This window comes from Grus americana, chromosome 24 (genome assembly GCF_028858705.1).
Source record: "Grus americana isolate bGruAme1 chromosome 24, bGruAme1.mat, whole genome shotgun sequence".
Lineage (NCBI taxonomy): Eukaryota > Metazoa > Chordata > Aves > Gruiformes > Gruidae > Grus > Grus americana.
Genome location: NC_072875.1, coordinates 1607095 through 1633543, shown reverse-complemented (window position 1 = coordinate 1633543; position 26449 = coordinate 1607095). Strand labels below are relative to the sequence as shown.

Below are 26449 nucleotides of genomic sequence, written 5' to 3'. Positions count from 1 at the left end.
GTTTTCTCTTCTCTCCCCCATTTCATTCCCCACTCATTCCTCAGTATTTGTCTTGTGCCCTTGTGTTACTACAGAAGGGGTGCTTTAAGCCAGTAAGTAGGCAAAACCAGGTGAATAAAAGCCAAAATGTAAAGCAGCCCAGGACAGGCCCCTTGCTGTCATGACTCCATCCCTATAGCATCATTCCCAGGCTATGACGGACCTTTTTATACTCTGTAGTACTTGGGAACTGCATTTCGGTCCCTATGCTGCAGTCCCAGGAACCCCAAACTGCTGATTTCTGCCTGTTCTTTTAGGGCTGGCAAAGAAATTAATCAATAAAGAGGAAAATGCATGAAGTAACCCCATTTCTAATAAACCTACACTCATGCTTATAAAACCTATATTGCTGTAACTTCTGGATTGATTCATACAACTATCTGTGGCTGCTACCCAGCACTCTTCTCTTGGGTCTAAGATTTCAGCTACAGCTGCACAGTTGCTGGAAAGGCCAAAGATCCACCTACCTCCCCAGTGTGCTTATTCACTACATGGAAGCAAGTATTGTACTGAGGCTCCCAGCTTATCCCTTCAGAAATGGGTTTCCCACGGAATTTGGAAGTGATAATCTGCAACAGATTCAGCTTGATGGGTTGCTCAATGAAAATGATGTAGTTTTCACTCATTCCTGGAAAGAGAAGGAAGGAGATATCATCCAAGTATTAGGCAAATGAGATGATAAAAAATCTTGGGGGCAGAGGGCAGTGAACAGCCCTTTCTGTCTCACAGTAGGCTAAATCCAGAGAGTTTGAGATAGAAAGCATTCTTACCAAAGCTGTGATAGTAGGAGGGTTTCAACTTATCCATTGGAGCAATGGAGCACAGCACTTTTGCTCCCTCTAACGTGTCACTACAGTTTGACTTTTGTGGAGGGACCTGAATGATATTATACCTAGACCCTGGAAAGGAGAAAGGGTGTTCAACATCACTGAGATATGAGACGCTCCACATTCATGAAACCAAAGTCAGACTCTGTTCCTTTCTGTTTCCCTAGAATACTAGGAACTACAGTCACAACTAAACTGAGCAGAAAACAAAAAGGCAGTTATCAAATCAATAAAATAATCAACAGAGGATTACCTAGCAAAAAAAGAAGCTTGAATGGAAGTAGAAGCATCTTCTCAGTCTGGTAGACTGCCATCTAATTTTACTGTCTGCAATGCATTCCTTATGTTAACTTAAAGTATCCTATAATAACAGGATCAGAAAGAAAACCAAGTTCATAGCTTGTGTATCAAAGGAAATGAAAACTTTGAGCCTTGCTGATGACTGACACTCATTTAATAAATCTGAGCATCTGGGCAGGAAAGAATGGCACATTTGAGTAATAATCTATAGTTTGATCTCTCCAGCTGAAAACAGCATGTGCTGCAGAGCTAGATAATGCTAAAACCAAAAGGAAATGAAAACAGCAAAACCGAAAAATGATCAAAACTGGGCAACTGCTCAGTGAACTGGAACCAGCCTGAGGTATCATAATAAAGGGCACTGGCTGTTTTCACAGGCCTCAGGCACCTGAAAAAGAAGGCTTTCATGTAACTAATGGTGAATGCTAGCTCTGAGCAGCCATGCCGATGTAACTAGATCACAACTAGTTGTAATGCTTATAGTTTTGGGAAAAAGAAAAATATCCCAGAAAATTCAGCTTTGCCATAAGATAGCCAGGTCACTGTAATAAATTGCACCTTCTCTCCTGTATAAACCCTTCTGGTCCTTATCAAAAGCCAATTATTGTAAGTGGAAAGCGTGTGACTAATTGTCGAAATTCTTCGGATGAGGCTGCAGTGCTGGATGGGACTTTAAAAATCATTCTCCTGTTTTCCATCAAAGCTTGGGAGAGGAAGAGGGGAATCTGTTGGATATTCACAGGCCAAAGTCAGAAGCATCTGAAACTAATCGCTGAGAGAAGCCACTTCTATGGGACAGACTGAGACCCTGAAATAAGAACTAATCTGGTTTGCCATCATTTTGACACAAAGAGAAACAGCAATTTCACAGTCTCTTTAGACACTGAAGTTTCTTCAACAACTGCTTCTTGAAGCAGCAGCAAGAAGCAGCAAGTACATCCTGCCCACAAGCCAGGCCTGGTCATACCCAGTCTTACCATGTTTCCCATAGGAATTGCCCATGTTGTATGTTGTTCCATCAGACTCATAATGAGGATGAGCAGTGGCCCCATTCACTGCAACAAATTTGCTCCAGTCTACCTGAAAATGCCAAAGATTTCCAGTCAGCAGAGAAGTTTCCTGTTGCTCTGTAGCGAGCCACAGTCTTTCTAAATGTCTGTTTTGTAAAAGCCTGAGGAAGAATAGCTTGATGATTATGGCTCTAATGTGGGATCTAGACTTCAGCCTTCATTTTGCCAGCAATCTTCCTGAAATCCTTGAAAATTAACAATGTCTCTCTCTGTGCTAGTGGTACCAGTAAAATGGGAGTAATAGCACTAGCCATTTCTCTGGGAGACATGAACATGACTCATGGCAGGAAGTGGTGGCACAGTGGGAATGCTGGCCATATGAGCATTTCAGCTAGGACCCCATGTAATAACCACAGACAGAGATGCGTGAAGAGGCAGTCACTCACCAAGTTTTTGAAAGCACCCATAGTTAATTGACAGTTAGTGTTTACCCTCCTCACAGAGAAAACAGTTTAGCTTCATTAGACAATGAAGAAGGAACAGTTAGGGCAAAGGTACAATTGTGAGTACTGTTAACAGGTATTCTGGGCTCCTGGTTTTGGGTGTAGTTTGGGCTCAGGCAGTGGAGGGGATGTGCTGGGAAGAAACTCTGAAGGAAAAAGTTGGAGGAAGATCAATCCATGCATTGAAACATTAAGGCATGAAAGATACGCTTCTTTTCCAAAAGTTTAACAAAATGGCTCTAAACTATTCAACCTGAGACCCTTTGGAAGGCCCCAGTAGAAAAGAGTACCATACCACCAGAAGCATAGAAAACCATGTCCTTTTAAGGCATCTCAAATCAGAGTGTTTAAATGTGAAATCATCCTTTCAATTTCTTCACTTAGCCAAAAAATACCAGTCTGCATCTAAAAAGCAGTTTAAGGGGATTTTTTTTTAATGACAAGATGGTTCAACAGAGCTGAACATTCAAACTAAAAATATCCATGTGTCCTCTCATCATTGGATTACAGCTTACAAAACAGATAAAACAGCAAATTGTCAAACTCTCCATTTCGATATGCAAGTAGCATGCTACACTGCATAAACAGAGTTTCTTCATGACTTACTGATCCTGTAGGGAGGGAGGGACTCCTGGAATGCCTCCCTCAAGATCTGAGGGTGCACTGAGCTGGGTATTTTGTGGTATTAAATAGTTTATGGTAACATACAGGCACAGTAGTTAATACTGATTTAGGAATGGCAGAATCCTTCCTTAGTCCTTCTCACAGTTGTCCAGCCCAGCAAATACTCAAGTCCCCTCTAAGGGTGCAGGCAGGGGGACATATAGCTTATGCCGTCATTTCACAAGTCCTGCTTCCCTCAAATATAGCCACACTCCTGTGAGACGATGCACAGAACATACGGGAAGACTTCTACTCTAACTTTTTGTTCATCTGCTAGCATGGGAGAAAAAAAAAGTGGCAACTGAACTTTGACTTGACTTCACATTGACTTCACCCATTTGCAACAGAGGTTTAAGTCAAGACTTTAAAGGGCTGGTTTTGGAGTGTTTAAAGCTGGGGGTGTAAGAAGGAGATAAAGGGACCGGATAGCAAGAATACAGATCTGAGATCGGTGATGTTAACTTCTTCCTGTATGCACTTTTATTCTTTACACACTAGCAGGAACAGACAAGTCCAGGCAAGTAGCAAGTGCACTGGAAGAATGCCAGCTTTACCCAAACGGAAATGAGTCTATGTCTGTTTCTCTCCTTGCTTATACAGTGGGCAGTGACTGAATCTTCAGTCATGAATGCTGCCTTATTACTAAGTGGATTTTTCAGGGACTCGAGCACACCATGAAGAGATGCTTATGGCTATGGTCCAGAGCTGCACTGATAATTTATTTTGGAATTTGAGCTTCCACTTGCTGCTCTTAGAAACAGCAAGGAGTGATCCTCCTGTACCATAAGCTAGCCCCCTTATCCAACCTGCCCACACCTTTTCCTTTGTTTCAAGTGTTTCTGGGTCCACTTTGTACATGAAGATGTTCTCATTGCTGACGTAATAGTCTCCTTTATACACAACGTAGTTCACGCTGGCATTGTCACTTGGTTCTGAAACGAAATCCCACAGTTGTACACAGCTCTGTTTAAGCGCGCATCACATTATAGCAAGTTAGACATGTTTAAACAAATAAACCCATTTGCAATGACAGTAATCCCTCTGTGATTGATTACAAATATCCCACTAATCTACAAAGGCACTCAGGAAACTGTCTGCACGGGTGAGTTCAGGATAAAAGAACAGGGACTGGTTCTTGTGGAAATCACTGCAGTGAAGCCAAGATAATCTTCATACTTCCATATCCCCTTTTTTTCTTACCTTGTATCTCTTCATATCCCTCTCCCTTTCGTCCTTAGCCAAAGTCCTCTCCTCTGACAGCCATCTGAAGAGTGCCATGTTTGATTTACAGCATTGGAAGCAAGAGAGGCAAGACTTGAAGCTACAACCTGGGCTGCGGGGAGGGCAGGGATGCTATTTGTGTGACAGGGCTTGGACAGGGAATGCTTCTTCTTCCCTGTTCTCTTCCTCTTTAAAACGGAGTCAGGGAGAGACTCCTTTAGAGAGCTACATGCGCACAACAGCCAGAGCTGTTCTTGCTACTCCTATGGGAGCTGAGACTCACTAGCCAAGTCACTGAGAAGAGCTGAGGAAAAAGCAATTCTCCCAGCTGAACATTGCATGTGCAGTGAACACACAGCCTGAAGGTGGTACAGGAAAAGCCCGGAGGACAGGCCTGCTTGTAGTGAGGAATAGCCTACATGTGTGTAAAGAGTCAAATAGGCAAGGGTATGCAGGAACAACCTGCTGGAGCTTGGAAAAGAAGATGGGGGATGTAGATAGTTCTGAAATTTATTGAGATAGCTGGGGTGGGGGTGTAGTTGGGGAGCTAGGCAGACCAATGAGTGAAGGTATGAGCACCTTTGAAGAGAACAGATGACATGGCAGGACAGGATCCATCTCCTCAGGGAAGATAAGAAGCAGGAGATGGTCAAACGCATGAGCAACAAGTTGCAAACTTTAGGTCTGTTCTGGTTTTAGTGGAAAGTACTTTGCTTGCATTTAAGCCTATTTCTTCCCTGACAGACACAGAATCCTATAGGTAATGGTACTTCCATTCCTGTGCAATACCATCTCTCACGCTACTCATATCATCTCCTGCAGCTTAGTACAGGAAGGGAAGGATTAGCCCACTTACTCTACAAGCTTAGCAAGGCAAGGTGTTTTAAGGGCAAAGCTACGTCTCAGGTAGAAATACAGATTGTAATGCTCATTATCAGGACTGCACAGGGTGTTATTTGGGGAAAGATTTCTGTTGGAAATTTGCAACAAACTCTGGAATCGAGTGAGCTGAAGTGGCACTAAAACATTCAACTGAATGTGCCTCTCCCAACTAAGTCTGACACCAACTTGCATTTTTGTTGCTGTTGTTGTTCCAAGGGGTTACCATCTAAGAAAAACATGGCCTCAGAACAGGCCTACCAGATTTCCTCACATCTCCCTCTAAACCTAACCACAAGTTCCCCAAGAAAATCTCAGACCATTTCTTATTTCTTAGAAACTCTCTTACGTGGCATCTCAAATCGTGACATGAAGCGCCCAAAGACACTCTTGCATGGGTCTGGCATTGCCAGTGTCCCAAATTCTGAGACCACGATGCGGTTGTGCTGGCTGTTAGTCAGGTAGGAACTGCTCTGCAGAAACTTGCTCCGGTATGTCACTGTGCCATTCTCCAACTGGAATTGATGCAACAGGGCCATGCCATCAAACCAATGGTTAAATCTTCAAGAAGAGATAAACAAGAGAATAAGATTTGGGCACTATATGATGTTCTGCTATACTGTTCCTTCTTCCCTTTAGGTTTATTATTGTTTGTAAAAAGCTAATGCCCAGATCCCACAAACACTTAAACATGCATAGCCTTGTGATGAGTCTGGGAAAACATTTGAATCAAGTGTATTTTCAGCTGTGGGACCTGAAGTTAAGACACTGACTTTCAGTTGGATTTGGGCTCCCTGTATTACTTTGGAAAGTAGACCTCAGGGACTTCTGACAATGCTATGTATAAGCTTCTGTGGGAAATAATCTATACTGGTAAACCAATCACTCTGCAGACTTCGGCATAGGGAATAGAAATTGTGCTTTACTGTACAAGCATAGAAATTATTACTGAAAGCCCAACTGCACAAGAAGGAGCATTTAGCTTTCAGCTGTTTGCAGGATGCTATTCTCTCCAAAACAAGAAATCTCTGAGACTTTGAGAAAACCTTATGGTCTATCTCTGGAAATATGATAAGATGATCACCTTTGGCTAGTTGTTGCATCAGCTTTGGTGGAGGAAGAGCTAGGTTTCCCAATTAGCTAGAATTGCAGATTCCAAGCCAAAGGCATTAGTTGCATTCTTGAAATATTTTAATATATTATTTTTAAAATGAGGTGGATTTGCTTCTAAAGCAACTCACACAATTTAGTGCAATCAACTTTACAAATCCTGCCCCAGATTTCAGAGTGCTCGTGGGATGGACTTTTGTTAATGACAAAGGACTAGGAGTGTGGATGTTTTAATCCCCAGCTCTGTTCCCTCATTATATCATTCTGAGTAGGTCACAGCCTCTCTGTGACTTAGCTTATCCAACCTTAATAAGTTAACCATGCTCCTATTTTCAGAGAGCCCACTGGGAATTTCCACATGAGGGAGCAACTGTTCTTAAAAGAATGATAACATAACCATTTCTTCCTTGTCTTACTTAAAAAGAAACTACAAGGTGCTCCAAACGGTGGTGAGACATTTGGGGAGGTCCCCTTTAGATTTAGGCAGGCTCAGGCCAGAATCACTTCACAAACTCACCAAACCTGAACTTACTTGTCCTCACCAAACTCAAACTTCCCAGGACCATTCCTCAGGAGATTGCCATTAATCCATTTGGGAATATCTCCTTTGATCTTCGCTGGGATGGGCTCAGGGGTCTCCTCTACTGTCTGCATTAAGGTTGAGATGCATTGCAAACCCTTGTGGCTGTGGAAGGTGATTTGCTCTTTTGATGGGCTGGGCAGGAAATGCTTTAAACCTGCAAAGAAAGCAGTGAGAACAAAAAGCAGGTAACTAAGATTTTTGCTTAAATAAACAGACAATTGCTAGAGCTTGAGTTTGGATGTTTAGGAGAACAGCATTCAGCATTCTGCAAGCAGCCAAGCTGTAGTGGATATTCAACCTAAATCTGTGTTCCCATAATACCCCACACATCCACAGGGAGCAGAAAATCCAGTGGATTTAACTCTACTGCCGTTAATCCATTACAGGCACCTGTGCTGCAGTCCAAAGGAGGTGATAAAATACATGATGATAGGAAAGAACTTTCCTTTTAATTAAAGGAGCTTACAGTTGAAGTTTATTTCAATAAGTAACTGAGATCAAGTAACATATCAATATTTACTATAAGAACTTATGAGGTTGCAAAAAGACATCTGTTCCAAGCTGGGATGATATACAGAGTAAAGTTGAGGGGGAGCCCTAAAAATAATGTGTATGGCCTCTAGCCTGTGCTATGCCATTACAACCCTCACTGTGCTTATGGTCACTGCTGCTTGTGGATGAAGTCACCAATGCAGCAACATACCATTTAAGGAGAAGCGGTACCCAGGTCAAATCGTGGTCAATGCTGCCTCAGACACCACTGGCTAGGACTTAATCTGAGCTGGGTTTAACCAAGACTTTCTGAAACAGTGTTGAAAAATTGTGCAATAGGGTTGCTCACAGTAAGAAGCAGCATTTTTTGCAGCTAAAGCTAATGCATGGCTTTCCTAATGCTGACCATTTCACAGTGAAGACATTTTATGCTACTGGTATTCCTTTTAACTTGTACAGTCAGCCAAAATTCAGGATCTCCCAGCTTAGGAGTTTAGGGGATGTATTGCAGCATTAGGTTCCTTCAAAACAACACGCTATTTTAACAAAACTGTACAACATCCTCTACTGAATAAAAAAAAGCCAGAAGAGTTTTTCTGCACATAGTACAAAGGTTTTTCTAGAAAAAGAGGGGAAAAAAAAAAGCAGATCACTAGGAAGAACATCCCACAGAACAACCCAGAGAAGTCCCAGTAGACTACTCTAAATCCAGACAAGCCATAGCTTGTTACACAACAAATGTTATAAACATGATGTTAAAGAACCCAAAGTCTTGGAATATAGGTTGTCATGTTTTCTCTACACTGCACATGGAGGACTCTGCAAACTTGGCATTATTTGAAATGCAGTAGACCAGAAGCTCATGGGCTAATGAAAGGCATACAGGTCAATTCTCAAACTCACCGGTACTATCTGGTTTCAGAAGCTCAAACCAGCATTCATTGGCTTTTCCCTTTGCACAAAACAAAACAAACAAACAAACAAACCCAACCCACAAAAAAAATGTGCCCTACAAAAAAAATGGAAGTCACGAAGAACATAAGTGAAACCAAGCTGAAATACATTTACAGGACAGGACAAAACAGATTAAACAGATTAAACAGGTAAGTAAATAAGCAATAGCAGAAAAGGATTATTTCTGATGGAGCATCTTGCTTGAATGTAATATCCCCCTTATTAGGCATAGTTACAGGACAAAAGCATCAAGAAAGCATGAACTGATTGGAATGCTGTGTGCTAACAGCACACAGTTCATTATTGGCTCCAGTAGCCTGGCTTGCAAAGCGTCATCAATACAAGGATTGTTTTAGCAATCCGTTTAGCTGCAGAGGTGGATTTACCTAGAAAGTACACAGGCTGTTGCCTTCCCTCCCAATGCTATCACCTCCTCATTTATCACAGGCTTCATGTCGACAGGTCAGTGGAGTTGCTTTGCTACACTGCTCCAACCTCACCGTAAGACCATTGAGCCCTGAACTAAACTAGAAGTGATGAAGATTTAGGTGTAAGTGAAACACTGATAGTAAAGGACAGTGTGGCATACAGAAATCTATTACTGAACAAAGGTCTAGACAAGACCACACACTAAATAGAGTCCAGACTGATACTGAACTTCTTTTTTTTTTTTTTTTTTTTGATGTAGTAATTTGTTCTGGTTGTACTAGTCGTTTTCACCACTGCTTCTTCTAGCCTACATTCTTTAATCCAGGTGATTAAGTGAAGCTGCTGCCCAATTTACCTGTGAGCCTCTGAAACCATGCGTTCACATCTATAAAGGAAATTTGCTATTTCACATAGGAGAATATCTGCACAAGAACTGAGGTGGCAGACAGCATTTTTCTAAGCTTGTTTCTTTAAAACAGCCTCAGACAGAGTGGGTGTTAGGCATGCAGGAAGGTAAATTGCAAGATCCCGTCAATGTAGTTCTCTGGCTTGCTAATCCTCAAATCCTTCTTTAGATCTCTAATATGGTAAGTCAGCTAGATGAAGAATTCAGACTGCAGGGCTAAAGCAATTAACCTCAAACCATCAACATCGTCTCCCTCTTAAAATTCAATTAAGTTCTGATTAAATCCTATATGAAGCACTCAATCTGATCCCAACACTAGTACTTCAAAGTATTTCCTTCGACATAAGGAAGTAAAGGCTTTTCATATCAAGCAACACCTGGCAGGTTTAGAGACTGCCATCAGTATTTGCAGAAATGCAACTTTAGTAGATCAAGCTAAAGTTTTTAAAGACGTAAAATATGCAGAAGATTGAGAGCAACATGTCCCTAAGAAGACATTTTTGCATGCAAGCAGAAACAAAGGTGGCATGACCAAGGATGGCACTAGATAAAAACTTCCTGGAGAGCAGCGTAATTCCATATGGGAATTTAGAAAGATAAACTTCACCAAAGAGCCTAAAGAGGACTCGAAAAGACCTCATGGGTCCATCTCTTCTGAACTGCTGTCCCTGAAAGTCGGATATATGAACTCTATCTTAAAAGTTACTATGTTTCCTGATACTTATCCCCTCTTTGGAAGACTGCTCATAGCCCAGACAATTAGAAAAATCCTTTGAATTTACAGAAGGGCTTTATTCATAGGACAGTTTGTCCCTTTTGTTCTTCTGTCAGCACTGTTATGTGGCTTTAGTAGTTCTCCCTCTCTTGTGTTTACCACACCTTGTATTTAGAGTAAGCAATCATATCACTTCCTAAGCTAAGCAAGCCAAGTTCTTTTTGTTTTCCTTCTCCTGTGATCACCTTGCCATTCACATGATCATCTTAGTAATCCTTCCTGAAATCTGATCTAGTTAGAATTCATCTAATTTGAAGTCATTTCAAGACATAGTCTAGAAAGTGTCTGAGAACAGGCTATATACAACAAGAGTGTGTAAGTTAATACGCTGTCCTATCAGACCAGAGAGAAAGAAACAAGCATAGCAAGATAATGTACTAGCTTTCCTTCTGGGAACCACTGAAATGAGCTGAAGATCCTGAGAGTAGTGCATGCAAACTATAATCAAGTCAAAACAGAAGTTTTCAGAAACATGACAAGTTATTCTAGGACAATTTTGAAAAGCCAGGAAGAGGGGAGGGGTGCAAGGAAAAAAAAAACAAAAGCAGGTTTGCTCTGGTGAGTTTGTTCTGAAGAGATTCAGGACAAGAAACAGAAGACACAAATAAGCAATGACCTCCTCTAAACTTGGCACAACACACAAAAATGTGTCTTTTATTTGCATTATGTAAACCACCTCAGTATTGCAGATCACTGGTCTGATCTGAAAACAAGACGTTGTTAGGGAGTTCTTTAGTGACCATCATCTACAAAGCAATGCAGCATTTGAGCAACGCAAGAGTGGGTAGGTGGGTGGTGTGGTCAGACAGGTTGTTTGCAGGGACTTTATGAAACCTGCCCTTTTTATCTTTTTTTAAGTGAAAAGGAATTATCTGTGCAACATACTGGGATTTGATCAGTAGCAGCAGCAGCAGCAAACACAGGCTAATTAGCACATGGAGCTAAGACCAGAAGAGCCTAGGGCAACTCCATGTCAGCACAGGGAAGGCTTGCATGCATTCCAAAAAAATCAAGCTGCTGCAACACATATGCAGGACAGTACAATACAGAATAAACACATCAAAGGAAACCATTTTGTTGCTATTCTGTGAGTGATTATATTTGTGTTTTTTGAAAAAAGAAAAAAACCCAACGCCACAGCTGCACAACCTATGCTTCTTCCCTATTAAAAAAACCCCAAACAAACCAGAATCTGAATATAGTCTACCCTCCAAATTTAATAATAGTTTAATACTAAAAACTGTTACATTTATCTGTACCTACTCTGAAATGCACTGAGTAGATGGAACACAAACACTTCCTAATTAATGCACTGTTCATAAGCAATTGTAACAAAGGTATATCACCTTCAGGTAAGAGCTCAGTCATAAAGGTTAACTTACTGTAACATCTAGTTACCCTAGAAGACATCAACCTCTCCAAAAGACAGACTAGTTTTTAATGTTAAGCAACATGTAAATAAAATGGAATACTGACTCTGGTCTACTGTTCTGGCTACACTCCAAGACAGAAGAACTTGAATAAGCAGTAAATCAAAGGCACTACACTCCCAATGGGGCTTACCATATTTGCTTGAACGTAATACCTGAAAATCAGCACAAGATTACAACCTGCCATCTCAAAAATCTCATTTCTGGACTGTAATTTCCATTTTACCTCAAACCTTTAAAAATAGGCTTAAGATCTAAACTTCCTTTGGCACATCAGAGCAGAGGCAGTGCCAAATACAGCACTGTAACTTTTCCTCAAATCTTTTCTAAAGATCATCAGCAATTACTACAGAATTATCATAGCCTGGCATTGTTTGTTCATATACTGTTTCCATTCAAAGAGTGGTGTGCCATGATTTCTCTGCCTATCACAAACTGACATCCTAGCATTATTGATATCCAGAAACAGTGGAACCAAGGACAAGGATATTGAAGAGAGAAGAAGAAGAAGAAAAGAGAAGAAGCTACCTTACCTGCTTTGGGTTGGGTAGCAATGAATCAGACATTAAATTGTACTTAAACAGCAATGGGTGGGACAGAAAATCTTAACAATGGGTGAAGGAAACAGAAGCCATTTGTTAGCTGTGAACTTTAAATCACATTGGATATAGCAAATCCACTTCAATTTTAATCTACATATTAAAATCCAAGGTACAGGGATCACCACCATTTGTCTCCACATGCAACTGCAGAATCTAATTTCTTGACTCAGAAGGACATCCAGGACCAGATTTAAGGGCAGCCTTAGTAAACAGAATGCTCCCAGTTGGTGTTCTTCAAGTGGGGAGAGTGAAGCAAGAATTCTGTTTTCCCTGAGGATTCATGCAAATTCAGAATAACCATACAGCTGGTTTGGAAATCCTCTGGCACAAGACACAGGCCACGTTATGGTCCCTGTAAATCACAGACTGGAACGACAAGGCAAGCCAGCCAGCTTTTCCCATCCCCCCACCCCAAACTGAAGTTGCTGTAGCTATTGATTTCTGTCATCCAGACTAGCCTTCATCCTCTGCCAGCACCAGTGCTGAACCCCTCAGCTCACCTGAGTGTCCCACACTGATTTCTGAACTGAAGTTGTTGCACTTGCCTTGTGTCTGCTGGGAAGTCCCCATACTTGACTCCTTCTTCCATCTAGCTGGTTGATTTCCCATTGTCAGGGACTCAGCCACCCACTTCCTTGCTAACAGGTAAAGAAACAAAGAAGAATATAAAAGAAGTGACAGAAAACACAGGGAATAAGAAATGGAGAAAAAGAGTGGAGAAAGGCTTGTCAAAGGGAGGTAAGAAAGAAAAGCAACTGTGAACTGTGCATACTCTTGCAGTTGAAATGCTTACTTTTCATGTCAGTCAGGTAATCAAGACAAGAAACACAGCTCTTTATGCAGTTCAGCTTCAAAGCATAATGAAAGGTGTAGAGTGCAAGAGAATTTAAATTCAGCAGAGAGCCTCAGTTCAAGCAAGATTATACAGTTGTTGCAATAAATTTACGTATATAAGCTTTTTTCCCCAGCAGGAAAGTACTTTCCCACACCCTGAAATGCTAATACTGTAGGCTGTTTTACATAAAATTCCCAATGCTAGACTTAATATTTAGTCATCTAGTTTGCATTAACTACTCTGCCTCTGAATTTTCCAGCTTCCATCTCACCGATACAGCTGCTGACACATGCCTTACACCAACTTAGTAACACGTGCAGTGAAAAAGAAACCTCCTGGACTGTTCCTGTATCCATGGATGTGTTCTGGTGGCACAAGAAGGCAGGTTTGAGAACCTTTCAGATCTTTGGATATCCCAGAAGCAATCCTTTGATTCTAAAGGGGAGGAAAACACCACCACCACCATCAAAAAGCAGATATTCTGATGAATTAAGTCATGGTCTTTATTGGTTCTTATTTTGTGATAACAGATCTCACTTTTAGACACCAAAAAAAAAAAGAAAAGAAAGGCAGCTCAAGTTGTACAATGATGGCACAAATTGCAGAGTTCGGTGGTGATACAAAATCCCTTAGGGTAGTTTCCCACTTGTATGTTCATATCAAAGCTTCAGTAATGTCGCTGCTCTAAACAATCCTCTCCCTTCCAGTCTGCTTACAGGTCTCACAGCAGGCTCCCTTGCAGAGAGAATCTGCTGCCTGCTGGTTTTCCAGCTCTAAACCATCAGTGTCTGCTAAAGATCCATGGGAATCTGTGCAATCTACTTGCCTCTCCTGATTATCTTTCCAATAAATAACAGAGAATTTCTGGCTTCTAACAAATACTTCAAATTGCTTAGTTCCTAATTTCTGATCAATAGAAATTAAATAGCTCTATTGACCTGTGTCAGCAGCAGCTCTTAACAGCAACAGAAAACCCCTTTTCAAGATGATGGAATAGAAGCATTTGTTTGTTTATGCATTTTACCTGGAATGAATTGCATCAAAGAGCAGAGGAAATGCCGCAAATTAGCAAGCAGGAGGCTGATGGCAGACAAAAGGATTTTGGAAAACATATTCCGCTCGGAAGAAGGCATTAGATGGGAGATGGTCAGGCAAAGGTGCCGGCGCCAGGATGGTAGTGTGCAGCCAGCACTGATGGGTCGGTTGGAGAGAGCTGCCTGACATCATCACTTCAGAATAAAAGCCAGGAATGTGTGCCCTAGCAGGGCAGGGCGAGTGGTTCAGTCTGCCAGCCTGCACTTCACTCCAGCCACCCCACCGGTACAGCTGGGCCAGGCAGTTGCAGGGCGCGGAGGAGACCTGCCTCCAGCCCAAGCAGCTCAGCAGTCCTTAGACCCTCTCGGCAGCTGGGCCAGGTGAGTTGCTGAAGTGCCAAGCCAGTTAAAGCACACGTTACCACTGGTGGAAAAAAAAGTTTTATGACTATTTGCCAGTTGTAGCTGGGGAAATTGGAAGAAAGGGGAGAAGAGGAGGTATACCCGTGTACTGAGGTAGCCAGGCTTCAAGGCAATTCTTTTAAAAATTCTGATCGCCTTGTCTTGTCTTTTTCACCTATCAAAACTACTTTTTCTTTGTTTTGTTTCAAAATCTGAGTAACCATTTTGTACTTCAAAGAATGTCAAGGCTTTAGGAATATTGGTTGCCATGCCAGATTAGACCATCAAATCAGGGAAGGACCAGTGCCAGGCCATGCTCTGCTGTTTCTAACCTAAGAAGGACCTTAGATGGACCCTTTCCATCAGCATACCAAGAGGAAGTTGCTACCACTTTGCAAATGCACTGTGATGTCTATGTTTGCTTCATGTTACTAAACAGCTCCTAAAAGCTGCCCTGTCCCTTGAGAGAGAGCGAGGCAGCATAGACAGTGCTCTAGGCAGCCCATTCCGCTGTCCTTAAGATGGGACAGATTACTACTCATCCTAATTCTGCTGCTGCAAATTAAGCTGATTTCTTCTTGTCCTTTCTACAAGACACAGTGAACACCTGACTACTGTCCTTTCTATAACTTATCTGTTATCATGCCTTCCCTTGATTTGTGTTTTCTCTAAACTCAACTGCTTCAACCTTTCCTCAAGGATCCTGTTTTCTTCACCCTTTATTATTGCTGTTTCCTGTTCTGCCCACTTTGTTTTTAATAAGCAGACCCATCTTCCAGCTAAGACCAAACTAGACAGAGTAAAGGAGAACAACTATGTTTTTATGTCTTATCTGCTATCCTACAGCTAACACATCTCAGCTCTGTTTTTTTCACCACCCAGTAGCATCATACCAACTCCAGCTATTGTTCTGGTTTGTAAGTAATATATCTGATTCCTCTTGCTAAGCATAGTGGTTTTCCCTTGTCTTTTTTGAATTTTATCTTGATTTCAGATTGGCCCTTCATCTTGTTGAGATGATAGTGAATTTTCAATGTGTGTTATTGATAGCATTTGTGACTCCTCCTAGCTTGCTGCCATTTGAAAAATGACTTGTATTCTCTAATGTCCTTCTTCTAAATTATTCAAGCGAGGCTTGAAGCAGATCACCATGGGGTGCCACCTAGGCTGACCTTTCAGAAGAAATGAGTATTCCTTTCATTGACTTTTTCACTCATTCATGTAGCCCCTACTTCCTGATTGCTCTCATTTTTATATAGTATCATACAGGATGGTGTTAATTATCTTATATCAGCTATACCCCATCTATCATTTTTCCCTATTCAGTCAGCTACTCTGATAAAGGACTTTTTTTTTTTAATTTATTGTTCCCTGGGTGCTTATAAAGTCATTGTTAAGAAATTTCCTTCAGACTCTCTACAGGATGGGAGATAGGCTGATTGATTCTTTGCCTTCCTTTTTTTCTGGCTATTCACCCTGATGATGTAAAACACCCACTCTGCTCTTTTCCAGTGCCGCCTTCATCATCAGGTTTTCAAAGACAATTCAAAGACAAAACATAAAGATTCTACAATTAGCAGAACTGAATTCTGATGAGCTCTAGACAGAATGTCATGAGCCTTAAGCACATCTATTACCTACTCAATCTGGTCTTTTTCTGTCATGATCCACATTCCTACATCTATGCTAAAAGGCAGTTTTATTTTAAGTCAACAGTCACAATTAGTCTTTTCTCAGGGAAAAATTCTCTTTGCTGAATACTTAAGCTGTCTCTGCATTATCTGTTATTTTTCATTTTTAGCTTTTAGATAACAGAAGAGCAACGGGAGGAACCAAATACTAGTTTTTCATCACTTACACTTTCCAGACTGTGGAGGTACTCACAGCGAGCCCAGAAATGCAAAAGACTCACTGTCAAAAATCCCCTGGATTTCGAGAGGGTCAAAACTTTGTCTAAGACATTTCTACATTTTTTTAAAAAATCCACTTATATTCTGTTACTGATCTGTCATCTTAGACGTTCTTGTTAATTTACTAAGGCACTGCAACTTAAACAACAGGAGGGGAAGCTTAAAGAAAACGTAGTTACCAGCTGAGCTTTGCTGATCAGATTTGGCAGCTTTAAAGCCAATTAATTTTCTGTTCAAACCTCCTTCAGTAAGACTGGAAAGCGGATAGTGATGGGATGGACGCCAGTTGGATTTCATGTGTAGCTCATTCCTCAGAGACAGAATGAATGAGCTTTTAGTTTCACGTTAGGAGAGAATAAAAAAAATTGGTTTCTTTCTCCCAATAAATACCAATACACATGAGAGAGGCGATCAGTGCAGATACATCATTAGCAGGGTAGACAAATTGTAGACAAATAGGAAAACAGTAAAAATTTATTTTCTTATGGTTTAGAAGAAAAACATCATGGAATGAGTATTCCCATATATATGGATAATGAGTGGAACACTGAAGGGCAGCCAACAGAAAAACGCTCTATATTTTTAGCCAGCAAAGTAATTATGGGAGGTCCCCTTTTAAACAGCAAGAGATTTATGTATGAAAGCAACCAGTAAGTGGGTATTTTTCCATTGCTGATGTATTTTTTAGCTTCAAAAGAGAAGAGTTTATTTTCAATGGATGTTTTAAACTTTCTGAACTTACCATTTCAAGCTGAAACTTTATAAAATTACTTATTTTGTTCATTTTACTTGGTTAGTGTTTATATATATCCTCAACATAGATTCGTGCAGCAAGAACAGCAGCTGTGTTGCTCTTGGCAATTTAAAAATTATTTTTTAAAACACCTTTTTCAAAATCTTACAAAGCTTTTAATTGCTTCCCTTTAATAAGCATAAGTACAATGTTCATAATCTCAGCTAGGTTACTATGGCCATAGTTACTGACTTTACTTCCATCGTCTCTTCAAATTCTAAAATCCCCTTACTACCACAGAGATCCCACTCTAAATGATAACATGTAATAACAACCAACTGCGTAAGAAATCACTGCAGAAAAACAAGTCATCGTTCAGAGAGGTATGTCTTGAATTTAACTGCACTCAAATGCCTGACTAAGCAGTTCTTCATTCTTCTAAGAAGTATAGTTTTACTAATTTTTATTGGACTTTATGAAATTTTTAAAATGGAGCAAACTGCTGCAATTGCAAAGCTGTGGGTCTGTGTCCTCTTGCTCCCCTAAGGAAAGAAACTTAGATTATGTGATCCAATAGTTTTCTAAGTTCTGCTTCTTAATAATACTTAATACTAGGGCTGAAGGTTTGCAGCTTGGATATATTAGCCACATAAACTAAATCTAGATGATCTAAATCCAGGTGATCTAAAAAGATTGCATAATTTTCCCAAGCACAAACAGATAAAATTGCAGCAAACTTTTGACTTCGGTAACAGGCAGATATTTAACAGTAATGAACTTTGTGTAATTTTTCTTTAAAGGCTTACATGAATAACTATAGGTAACTTTCTAAATTCAGACACTTCATAGATGACAATTTAAAACTCTGCTTTTTGTCATCATTATAGATGATCGTAGATTTTAGAAACAGCAAAATATTCTAGAAAATTTAACTTCCAAAATCTTCTTCTCTTTTTCTCCCACTTTCTTCTGTTTACACAATATTACCAAGACTACTTACAAAACAAGATGTGATTATTAGGGAAAAGTAAGAGACTGGTAAAATACGGCGTAGACTAGCAGCAAGATTTTTGAAAGACTTTAGATGCTAAAGATGCAGATAGGCACCTTATGGGATTTTCAAAAATTCTTAAGCATGTAAGGCGCTTACATGCTTAGGCACTTTGAAAATCCTACTAAGTACATATCTGCATCTTTAGGTATCTAAATACCTTGGAAAATCTCACCCTAGATGTCCAGTTTCTCTCATTATTTGTTTCAAATAGTTTCAGTTTGACAGGTAGCACATTTGTTTGAGACTTTTATCTAATAAAAGGGGAAAAGGAGGATTGATTAAGTCTGAAAGGACTTAAAGAGAAAATTAATACACAGTACTGGGGTAAAGATATAAATATATCTTATGCCAGCAACAGGACTATCTAGCACTTTTCTTTATTACATTAGCCTCACAATTTGTACAAATGATGTTTTGTACATTTTATGTTTCATCTTCAGCGCAGAGTCAAATGACAAGAAAGAAAAAGTGCTCAAAAAAATCTGTAAGTTTCCTTAAATAAACTGCATATACAGCAAACAATACTGATGTATCTAACTAACAAAAGAGCAGTGTAATTCTAGATTATGTTAACATTATCTAGTTATTTACTGACATTACCAGCAAAGTTTTGAGGATGTGCTTTTATGTTTGTATCAAAATGGCCTTGGTTTCATTTGAAAAGCTGTAGAAGTATTAAAATATATTTTCAAATTAAGACTTTATACTTCTTTATACATTTCCCAAAGTAGTATTCTTAATAGAACGCTCCTATTTCTAAGCTGATCTTTTCAATCTATTTGTGTTCTGAGACAAAATGGAAATAAGATTGCAAGTACATTCTACTAAGATTTTAGCACCAAAACATTTTCTAAAGTAGAAAGAAAAAAAAATAGAAAATGGTTAATATGAAATCATCTGAGATCCTTTTCCACTTACATTGCAAAATTCTATGTTTCACAGAAATTATTCTATACTATGTTCTAGAGCGAAAGACTGGTTGTAACAATAAAAGAGAAAAACATTCTTAGCAGTGACATTAGAAATACTATGGCTGCTTCTGAATTCAGTTGTATTGAACTTGCATAGCCTCAAAGCCAAGCAATACAAAATTGATTTTACTTTCTTTTTCAAATGCTTCCAATTTTTTTCTAGGAATAGAAACACTGGGACAGCCTAAGCAATGGGTCAACAAGTGAAAAAAGATGTTTTAATGTGTAGAATCTCTTGGAGTCATGGGATTTTAAATGGATATTTAGTACTGGTTTTTTCCTAACTTCCGCTACCCTATGTATTTATTGTATCTACTTATTTAAAAAATAAGTTGCTGCTTAAGTTGTTGAAAGTTTCCTGAACTGCTAGAAATATTTACATAAGACATTTATGAAACATTCATCATAGCGCCCATCATAGTTTATATTTTAATACATAAAATATACAACAAGTTTTGTTCTGCATTTCTGCAATCTAACAAACCCCATTTAGCTTTGCAGAGTATTTGCAATCACAGTGAATCTCTGTTTCAGGCTCTCCCTTTTCAGTTTTAAGTGGTTTTCTATGGTCCTTGCTTCTTTTAAGATTCCATCAAGTTCTTGGACATAAGAAGCATCCATCGCTGCTCTCTCACTTAATTGAAAAAAAAATCTGTAGTTAAAATCAATACTAATGCCATTAACTTGCTTACTACTTAGAACTGGTTTTATGCTGTTCTTAAAAATTGTGTTGTCTATCAATACTCAGTTTCTGACCAAACTAGTTCTCTGTTGTAAAAGACAACAGCATTTTTATTTCAAGATGTGTTCAATAGTTTTCTGTGCTAATTTCTCTAAACTGCAGCCACAGTAATACATCTTATCTAGATAAATTAGAAAAGTTCTGTACAAATAGGACAAAGTTCACTTGCCTTAAAATGTGAGCATATTTTGATAACAAGTTCATAATTTCTTTGTTCATCTCTGTTAAAAGAGAAAAGTAATTTTATTTAAACATTTGAATGAATTTTCATCTTAACATCCAATTAGGTAATTACATGGTTACTTTCAGTTTATTTAATACATCACCGTTTAAAACTTTTTCCAGTGGTTCAGGTTTGTAAAGGGACTGTGAGCCCTCAGAAAAAGCCACATCTGTTTTGTCAAGGGAGGACAACTGAGGATTTTCTGAAGCTTCATTCTAATAACAGAGCACATGAAAAAATACAGGTTCTAGGACTTAAACCAAGCTTAGCACAGATAGAGTTTAATTGAAAAAAAAAAAAAAAAAGAAGAGTTTTAAAAAGATCTTGAGAGACTGTTTTCAGAGAAAGTGCAAGCATTGTTGTGTTCACAGCATCAACACCATCCACACTGAACGGGCACGGCATCTTGGTACAGGGGAGAGTGGGTGGGAACTACCAGCTTGAGATCTTTGTTTATATCAATAAAAGCTGGTGTACTTCAGAAGCTCACTCTTGAGAAGTCCTACATAACTGTGTTGCAGTACATACCCAGTTTTGTTGGACTTCAAACACTAAGAGAAATCTTACAATCTCCTCATACAAGAGTGTCACACGTGTTCCCCCCCAACCTACATAAAGTGACATGGAGCTCTCTGCCCTCTCTCCTTGACAGGAACCCATAGCAATGCCAGAGAAGGACATGGGGGTGAGGCGGTTGCACCACTCCCCTGGGGCCAGAAGAAGGGTCCAGGTTCTCCCTCCCTTCCTCATACAGTAGTGCTCACCTCCATATCTTTTTTACGTTTACTTCTATTTTCATCAGATTTCTGTGTGTTGCTTGTCATCATTGCCTGATAAAAAGTACAACATTGTATTTGATAAGTGGTTATCTTGTGCAACTGGGAAATATATCTATATAAAAATGTGTAAAACCTGTAACCAGCACCTCTGTAAGCTCCTCTGCAAAGGAGCTCTCCTCACTGGAGAGAGGCAGAGCCTCAAAGCACGGTGAGGGCACCGATCCGGGCTGGAGACAGCAGGACCAAGTCCCGGGCCGTCCCGGGCCAGCCTGGGCAGGGCTAGGGCTAACAGCCCAGGTGCTCTCAGAGGTGCCGAAGGGCGCGTAAGGTCGACCTCAGGCTGCTGAGGCCGGTTCTGCCTTGTCCAAAAGGGATCTGGCCCTCCCCAGCTCTATCTATGCTTCTCCAGTACCCCTCACCCCTAAGGACGTCGGGGCACCCCCTCCGCCCAGGAGATGTCCCCTCTGCCCGGACCTCTCCCCTCAGGCAGCGCTGGCCCAGCACGGTTAACGGTCCTCGTGGCCGTTGGCAGCCGTTAACGGCCGGCGCGCGAGAGGGCGGCCGCTGTGGTGGAGCTGCCGGGGAGAGGGGCGACCCCCGCTCCTCACACGCCCGGCAGCGCCGCCCCGGCCGGCAGCTAAGGCAGGCTGGAGCCCGCCCCGGAGCCCTGCCCCGGCCGCTTGCAGCCCTCGCTTTGCCCGGGACGCGGCGGCTGTAGGAGGGCCGGCTCCTGGGAAGGGTGGGAAGTGGGCCGCGCAGCCTGCTCCTGCAGAAGCTTTGACAGTAGGACCCACCTGTGGAAGGCTAGCTAAGGAGAACGTCCGCAAGGCTTAGCGCTAAAACGTCTCCTGTTTGAGCGATCCATCCCATTTACATGTTTGAGTTAAAGCATGATGAGACTACCTGTAGCTATTTAAAGTGTTGTGCTGTCCACTCAATTCCGGTCATATTTTGTCTTCTAAGCATCTGCGACGAGTCCAGTCCCAGTTTGAATCACTGGAACGTTTTGGGATGACAATGAAATGCCTGATGAAGCTAGATGGATGCATTTCAAAAGACAAGCTGTGAATGAGTAAAATCTGAGAGATTACTGTCACTAAAATGAGTAATGCCACTAAAATTAGACAACTGCCGAGACCAACTTTTTTTCCTAAACGATGGAAAATAAAATTGAATTATCAGGGAATCATAGAATGGTTGGGTTGGAACCTGTGCCAGTGCCTCACCACCCTCACAGAGAAGAATTTTTCCGAACGTCTAATCTAAATCTACCCTCCTTCAGCTTAATTTCCTAACAACATAACATTTCTTTACATTGTTCTTCACTTTTGCAGTAAGCTATATTTGGTTTCATCAAGAAATGACTGAGATTACACGATGAGGTAGCTTGCTTACAACAGGGAGAAACTAGACACAATGATTCAGGAGAGTTCTTTTAGTATTACACTTCATGTTGTTAGCCAAAAATATGAAGTGCTGTATCAAGATACTACTTTCCTAAATCCTGACTTCATTAGCTACAGTGAAGAAAATATTTGCAAAATTTGAAGTTATAGAATCATAGAATATCCTGAGTTGGAAGGGACCCATAAGGATCATCGAGTCCAACTCCTGGCTCCACACAGGACCAGCTGAATCAGAGCATATGACTGAGAGCGTTGTCCAGACGCTTCCTGAACTCAGTCAAGCTCGGTGCTGTGACCACTTCCCTGGGGAGCCTGTTCCAGTGCCCGACCACCCTCTCAGTGAAGAACCTTTTCCTGATATCCAACCTAAACCTCCCCCGTCGCAGCTTCATTCCGTTCCCTCAGGTTCTATCACTGGTCACCAGAGGGAGGAGATCGGCGCCTGCCCCTTCGCTCCCCCTCACTGAGGAAGCTGTAGGCCGCGATGAGGTCTCCCCTCGGTCTCTTCTTCTCTAGGCTGAACAAACCAAGGGACTTCAGCCTCTCCTCATATGTCTTCCCCTCTAGACCCTTCACTATCTTTGTTGCCCTCCTTTGGACACTCCCCAATAGTTTTATGTCCTTTTTGTACTGTGGCGCCCAAAACTGCACACAATACTCGAGGTGAGGCCGCACCAGCGCAGTGTAGAGTGGGACAATCACTTCCCTACACTGGCTAGCAATGCCGTGCTTGATGCACCCCAGGATATGGTTGGCCTTCCTGGCAGCCTGGGCACACTGTTGACTCATGTTCAACTTGCTGTCAACCAAGACCCCCAAGTCACTTTCAGCATGGCTGGTCTCCAGCGTCTCATCGCCCAGTCTGTATGTATAGCCAGGGTTGCCCCTTCCCAGGTACAGAATCGGGCACTTGCCCTTGTTAAACCTCATGCAGTTGGCGATTGCCCAGTTCTCCAATCTATCCAGATCTCTCTTCAAGGCCTCTCCACCCTCGACAGAATCAACAGCTCCTCCCAATTTGGTGTCATCTGCAAACTTGCTCACAACACCTTCTAGTCCTACATCCAAGTCGTTTATGAAAACATTAAAAAGAACTGGCCCTAAAATTGAGCCCTGGGGAACCCCACTAGTGACTGGCCACCAGCCTGATGTAACGCCGTTTACCATAACTCTTTGGGCCCGACCCGTCAGCCAGTTGCTCACCCATCACACTATGTTTTTGTCAAACTGTGTGCTGGACATTTTGTCCAGAAGGATACTGTGAGAGACAGTATCGAAAGCTTCACTGAAATCTAAAAAAAATGACATCAACTGGCTTCCCTTGGTCAACTAGATGGGTGACCTTGTCATAAAAGGAAACTAAGTTTGTCAAGCAGGCCCTTCCTCTCACAAATCAATGTTAGCTGTGACCAATGACTGCATCGTCCTTCAGGTGTTTTTCAATAACTCCCAGCATAATTTTCTCCATAAGTTATGTTGGAGTAAAGGGATTTTTTTCTTGGGGTTGGTGTTTTTTTTGGGTTTTTTGCATCTTTAATTTCTGTTTTTAAGAGAAAAAAGTATCTTAACCTTACATATGTTATCCAAATAGGCTCTGAAAGTCAAGACTCAGGACAAGAAATGAAACTGCTGAAAGAACAAGAACTAAATACTTCCCCAAAGTAGAAACAATATTCAATATGCTGCCATGGCCCACTTCTTTAAATTCTAAAAAAAATGTGAGAGATTTTTATGTTATTAGCAATACTATCTAAACATTAAGGAACAGATATGAAAGAATACATTAGGAAAACCAACTGCATGACAACTGTATCCTGGGCTGCATCAGAAGAAGTGTGACCAGCAGGTCAAGAGAGGTGATTCTTCCCCTCTACTCCACTCTTGTGAGACCCCACCTGCAGTACTGCGTCCTGCTCTGGGGTTCCCAGTACAAGAAAGACATGGACCTGTTGGAGCAATTCCAGAGGAGGCCACGAAGACAATCCGAGGGCTGGAGCACCTCTGCTATGGAGAAAGGCTGAGAGAGTTGGGGTCGTTCAGCCTGGAGAAGAGAAGGCTCCGGGGAGACCTCATAGCAGCCTTCCAGTTCCTAAACGGGCCACAGGAAAGCGGAGAGGAACTGTTTACAAGAATACGGAGTGACAGGCCAAGGGGGGGTGGCCTTAAGCTGAAGGAAGGGAGATTCAGATTAGATATGAGGAAGAAATTCTTCCCTGTGAGGGTGCTGAGGCCCTGGCACAGCTTGCCCAGAGAGGTTGTGGCTGCCCCATCCCTGGCAGCGTTCAAGGCCAGGTTGGATGGGGCTTTGGGCAACCTGGGCTGGTGGAGGGTGTCCCAGCCCATGGCGGGGGGGGTGGAACTATATGATCTTTAAGGTCCCTTCCAACCCAAATCATTCGGATTCTATGAAAATATTCTTAAAGTGTTTACCTAATTGAATTACCATTACCATGTTAAGATATCTTTATTAACAGACCACCTGAATTCAAATAAATGAAAGAGCAGAATTGTTTTAGCACTGATTGGAGATATTAAAATGCCAGGAGAAATGAAAGCTTAAAACTTACAATAGAAGTTATTGTTATGAGTTAGACCCTGGTTCTTATAAATGCACATATGTACAGACTAAGATAAGAAAACTTTAATTCAATGTGCTAAATGACCTAATTGAATTTTTAGGATCTCAAAGGTTGATAAGAAAGACCAAGATCCTCCTTCTTGATAGTTTTGTATAGAATGTCAATAGGCCAAAAATATTAGTGCCAGCAGTTAATACAAAGTAAACAATGTTTGCTGACTGGCAATGGTTCTGGTGCTTTTGCACAAATTTTGGTACCAAGTACAATATGATTTAATGTTTCACTAGTGATGTGAATGTAAATTTAAACTTAATGAGAAAAAAATGGCTAAATGATAAATAATTATTACAGCATTCATTTTTTTAAAGAATATTTTTTCAAGTGAAATTAAAAATTAGGTATCTGGGAACAAGAAATGCAAGCACTGTCACCCAAATGGGGAACTCTCTTGAATAAAGCTCTGGTGCCCAAATTTAAAAAAAAATGTTAAAAGTCAATTGGAGTGAAGAAAAGACATGAATATTATTTTGAAGCTGAAGAAAATTATTCAGAGGTAGAAACTGAAAGGGCTGAAGCTGTTTATTTCAGTTGAAAAAGACCAAGAGGCAATTTGATGGTACTTCACAGGAAAGAACTATTTGTTATGAAATGGCCATCAGGAAAATGTACAGGAATGGGTGACCAGAACCAGAAGTCAGTTAAATTTAGAAAGAGTTTTGGGGTTTTTTTTCCCTGTAAGAACTAACCATTCAAATAAAGTACCAAGAGGAATGGTAGAATGACAGCTGTTGTATACAGAAATCAGCTAGATCTAGGAGTTTAAATCAAATTTAGATATCTCTCTGGTATACAGATTTAGGTAAACGCAACTCCACACACATACTGAATGCCATGTAACAAAACAGGAAGTTGAAAGAGAATGTTATAATATTGCTGTCTGGTTGGAATTCAGTCAGTGTAAATGAGTGCCTGTAAACAGGGATATATACTTCTTATCTGAAAGCAGTAGCTGCCAAAAATGTATTTTTCTTTGTGTCAGAAACAGGAGCTTTTGTTCTGTTGCTGAATTCTGCTTTTTAAAATTCTTCTGAATCAATTTCATTAGTTTCTTTCAACAACTTTAAAGAAAGAAGAGAAATCTCTGTAGCACATATAGTTTTTGTTTGTCTTAAAATGTCAGTGAAATACACTGCTCCCTGTGGGTAGAACAGTCAAAATCCATAGTTATTAGTAAAATGGACAGTATTTTTATTTTTAGAATTATTATTTCAGATGAGGTTGAAAGATGTGTCTTTGACCTCAAAATTATCTCCCTAGTTTTATGATAGAGACATTAAAGCATTTCCTACAGGCATGTATTGCGCTTTGTTTTGTTCTCCTCCAGGAGCAGTAACAGGCATGTGGACAGGTGAGAGCACATCTTAGGGTCTTAGGTTTTGTTTTGGCTGGGTTTCTTTGGGGGATTGGTGGGGAGTCGTCGTGTCCCATCCCCCCCCCCCCCCCCCCCCCCCGCTCCAGTCCAGTGCTAAAACTTGAGCCTCTTCAATTTACCCACTGA

At 40.9% G+C, this 26449-nt stretch overlaps 2 protein-coding genes across 6 annotated transcripts in view; both read right to left on the bottom strand.

The window, feature by feature from the left end:
- Positions 1-26449, bottom strand: part of LOC129196145 (succinate dehydrogenase [ubiquinone] cytochrome b small subunit, mitochondrial-like) — a 51660-nt gene that overhangs the window by 6383 nt on the left and 18828 nt on the right. The window contains exons 1-8 of one of the 5 annotated variants that reach the window (XM_054803116.1): positions 14083-14228; positions 12769-12861; positions 7085-7289; positions 5792-6003; positions 4159-4274; positions 2144-2246; positions 810-938; positions 507-667 (exon numbers count right to left, since the gene is read on the bottom strand). In XM_054803116.1, coding sequence (XP_054659091.1) covers positions 507-667; positions 810-938; positions 2144-2246; positions 4159-4274; positions 5792-6003; positions 7085-7289; positions 12769-12861; positions 14083-14191 — 1128 coding nt within the window. In that variant the 5' untranslated portion in view covers positions 14192-14228. Of the gene's footprint in view, positions 1-506; positions 668-809; positions 939-2143; positions 2247-4158; positions 4275-5791; positions 6004-7084; positions 7290-12768; positions 12862-14082; positions 14229-26449 lie in introns of those variants that run through there. The other 4 variants (XM_054803120.1, XM_054803121.1, XM_054803119.1 and 1 more) reach the window with 4 other exon arrangements.
- On the bottom strand, positions 17892-20951 carry TEX12 (testis expressed 12). Its single transcript, XM_054803131.1, has 4 exons — positions 20892-20951; positions 20231-20342; positions 20074-20125; positions 17892-19796 (listed from the first exon to the last, which is right to left on the bottom strand). Exons 1-4 carry the CDS (start codon positions 20949-20951, stop codon positions 19652-19654), a joined length of 369 nt encoding a protein of 122 aa, XP_054659106.1. The 3' UTR covers positions 17892-19651.

Bases quoted from the DNA above. Each gene is read 5' to 3' on its own strand.
- TEX12 (XM_054803131.1), bottom strand. From the start codon at position 20,951: ATGACAAGCAACACACAGAAATCTGATGAAAATAGAAGTAAACGTAAA. The intron at 20,343-20,891 runs GTGAGCACTACT...CTCTGTTATTAG, and splicing joins AACGTAAAAAAGATATGGAG to AATGAAGCTTCAGAAAATCC. The intron at 20,126-20,230 runs GTGATGTATTAA...CTCTTTTAACAG, and splicing joins ACTGGAAAAAGTTTTAAACG to AGATGAACAAAGAAATTATG.